At 32.1% G+C, this 3,802-nt stretch overlaps 1 protein-coding gene across 1 annotated transcript in view; it reads right to left on the reverse strand.

Moving 5' to 3' along the window:
• Positions 1-456: 456 nt before the first annotated feature.
• Positions 457-3,802, reverse strand: part of LOC106475830 (quinone oxidoreductase-like protein 2 homolog) — an 11,601-nt gene continuing 8,255 nt past the window's right edge. The window contains exons 7-10 of the mRNA XM_022379851.1: positions 3,307-3,313; positions 2,227-2,408; positions 1,689-1,917; positions 457-794 (exon numbers count right to left, since the gene is read on the reverse strand). Of these exons, the coding sequence (XP_022235559.1) occupies positions 726-794; positions 1,689-1,917; positions 2,227-2,408; positions 3,307-3,313 (487 nt within the window). The 3' untranslated portion in view covers positions 457-725. The remainder of the gene's footprint in view (positions 795-1,688; positions 1,918-2,226; positions 2,409-3,306; positions 3,314-3,802) is intronic.

Here is a 3,802-nt window from a genome sequence, read left to right on the forward strand (position 1 = left end):
CACCTATTCAACCAAACTTCATCAAGTGAATTGTATTCACTTGACAAACAGTGGAAGATATTTGAAACGTTGTCCCTCTATATTTGTGTTTCTACAATAGGCAGTTGCCACCTATTCAACCAAACTTCATCAAGTGAATTGTATTCACTTGACAAACAGTGGAAGATATCTGAAACGTTGTCCCTCTATATTCGTGTTTCTACAATAGGCAGTTGCCACCTATTCAACCAAACTTCATCAAGTGAATTGTAATTATTATAAACTTCAGTCATTTATGAATCAGACTTTTGGTATTTAATTAGAAATAATTCAAACTTGAAAAAAGAATGAAAGATAACATAGTCTTTACTGGTAAAACCATGATTATTAATAAATTAAGTTTTTGTGAAATGAACAGTTGTCTTTGTTCTGTTTTTTCTTCCTCAATTCTGAATGAAAGAAATACAAACACTTTTGTAACAAGAATGATTTATTTACTTTAAAGATCCTCCACTAGCTTTTATACATTATAATTTACAACAGCAAGTTAATTGTTACGACATTTCTCCATGAATAGATAATTCCTGAAAGTGTACTCATTGCTTAAATTGATATATTAACTCTCTTATATATGTGATCTCATGATGTTGGTAATACAAGTTTGGAGGGCTGTACTTGGCATTAAGTAATTGGGCTGGAATCTCTTCTAGATGTTGTGTAAAGCCAAATATTATTATTATTTTGCTCTATCTAATGTTTAGAACAACTTTTCCTGTAGACTTTCTATTCTCAATGAATTTGAAGGCTTCATTCACCTAAGATGAAAATCAAAACTATATGAATAGAGTAAAAAAATACAGAAAAACTTAATAGTTTTAGAATGTAGAAAAACTTTTATGAAGACATAGCATCATATTTGTATTTTCATCACAAATTCGAAATAGAAACAAAACCAATTATATAGACTTTCGTACTGGCTTTTTATTTTTACAATTAAATATAAAGCATTTTATTTACAGAAGGATAGTACAAGTCAATAACTTAAATAAAATAATAATAATGGAACATTTTTAATATGCTATTAATACATTTAAAAGCTGACTGGAAAGAATGTATATTTCTTGTATAGATTCTAAAACACAAACAGACTGACACTGTTGTTGAAAGATTCTAGTGACAAATATACTTGAACAGGCAGTCAGAAAAATGTCATTGAGAACAATGCTCCTGATAGAAGGTCATTAAAATATTATGTCAAAGGTCATTGCTATTACCCCTTGTCTTACATCTCATGCAGCCTTCTGACAATTATATGACCAGTTTCTTCTACATGTGATTGTGTAGAGGTCTACTAAATTGATTCAATCGGTGTAAAATATTAATAAATATAAAAAAAACTTTCAAATTATTCAAAATAAATTCAGTGTTTTTCTACATCGCTCTACGAAATATGGTGTTTTTCTGAAAAGTGTGAAAACTGAAATCAACAAGAGTTAAATGAGCAACTTTTGTTTTTGAGGACACAGTTTCACTTATTGAGAACAAATATCATAATTTCAACATAGCAAAAATTAGCTCCTGCTATATTCAGAACTGAAAGAAATATGATTAAAGATTAGTTGGCAATATATCAATAATCTCTAGTAGAAGATCTGGCAAAAAGGGTTATTTGGGTTATTCTCCCAGGAAACTTTAGTAACGTTACTTACCTCATCCAGTTTAAAGGTTGTTGATATATGAGGTTCAATGTATTGGTCATTATACATGTCGATCACTTCCTGTACGGTGTCTCTGTAAACCTGATTTGCCCCTGATCGGTAATGGCTCAAGGAAACACCAATCAATGCACATGACTTTGGGAGCAGGTGATTGGTGGAAATCTTGGGAACTTGACGAGATGCAAACCCTGCTACAATGATACTCCCCTCATGGGCCACACTAATATTTTCATAAATATACAAACAAAATATATGAGCTAAGTATGCATCCTTTTACATTGCAAGTATTATAAAATACTGTAATTAGTGCTTTTAAGTTCAGACTAATCTTCATAGCTAACTCAATGAAAGAAAATATTAAATCATTTACCAGGGTAAATTTTAGTGAAACAAAGTTATTTGTTTATAATGATTATGGATAGATGTTATAATAATTATCAAATATTCTAAATTCATCATTTACACTGAAAGCAGTATGTTCCAAACTATTTCTAAATGTACTTAACAAAGTTTGTACTACTAAAAATACCAATTCAAGCAGTCTTCAAATATCTCTCCTCCAACTGCATCAAAAATAATCTTAACACCAGTATCATTTGTGTGTTTCATCACTTGTTTGGTTAGTTCTCTGTCGCTGTAGTTCAAAGCAGAGAAAGCCCCCTTTTCTCTCACCAGTGCAGCCTTGTCTTCAGTACCACATGCTCCAATAACCTGAAACAGAAAATTAATAAACATTGATGCAGTGAAAAAAAAACAACACAGAAAAATTAAGTATATTTAATTTCTTTAACAGTTAAAGAAAGAGTAACTTTTTTACTCAAATGTTCTGAGGATGTATAATTTTGGGAACTTTATAAATGCAATAAACTGGATTTTTTACATCTGATTTTTATCCATCTACTAAACTTAAGGATTTTTTTACACCATATATGTATATATTGGTACATTAATATGTATAATTTTTGTTTATTAATTAATTTAGTTTTATAATCTGGTGATATAGAATCGGTGTTGAGTCTGTTCCACTTTTAGTGTATTAAACATATAAGAAAAAACCTCTGAATTTTCCTTACCAGAAAAAAGTTATAATTTTTGTATACTGAAAATTTATTTACAGTAGGTACTTACTTCCTCTCACATAAATAGCTATTCTCTTTCAGTGCTACCCTCTATATGCAATTTTTTTTTGCATGCCACAAGCCCTGATGTTCCCACCCCTCTGGAATTGATTGATTACAATGCGTCTTGCATACAAATCATCATACAACAACTCTCCAATAAGAGAGTGACATACTCTCTTGACACAGGTGACACCCTTTATTCAATTCTACTGAACTATCACTCGAATCTAGGCAGAAAATAGAAGCACCAGTTTTCTGTGTAGAGGAAGGGTGAGAAGAGAAAAATACCTATCGGAAATACATTTTCTGAGACGATACATTATCTCTGCTCATATAAATAACTAGAATCCCATATTGAACAAGTGGAGGGACTGGTGCAAAGGAAAGAAACAAGCATTCTTCAAAAACGTCTGAAGGACACTCTCAAAGAGCTCTTCAGAGTTGGAGATCATACATGGGAGACTGCACCACTTCTGTACCAGACATACGCTTTGCCTAGTGTGAAAAAAGGTGTCACAGATATGGGTGGAAATAGGGAGTAGCACATCCAACAGGGAGAGAACTATGGTTGGATAGTGATCTAAACCCACCATATGTGAATCTCAATACCATAATACATAAATGTGGGTGAAAGTAAAAAGATGTGCCTGCAAGAGTAGAATCGCTAAGGCATGACGAACTTTCCAGAAAAAAAACCTTGTCTGTTGTAACCACACGAAGCAGAAAAACCTTGTCTGTTTTAACAACACGAAGCAGAAAAAACCTTGTCTGTTGTAACAACACGAAGCTGAAAAAAACCTTGTCTTTTGTAACAACACGAAGCAGAAAAAACCTTGTCTGTTGTAACAACACGAAGCAGAAAAAAACCTTGTCTGTTGTAACAACACGAAGCAGAAAAAAACCTTGAAATTAAGTTCATACGGTTTACTATAGCTAACATTAGTGGCATATTGTCCAAAACCCTACAAGTGAGTTATCTCAATC

This window comes from Limulus polyphemus, unplaced genomic scaffold (genome assembly GCF_000517525.1).
Source record: "Limulus polyphemus unplaced genomic scaffold, Limulus_polyphemus-2.1.2 Scaffold9243, whole genome shotgun sequence".
NCBI lineage: Eukaryota > Metazoa > Arthropoda > Merostomata > Xiphosura > Limulidae > Limulus > Limulus polyphemus.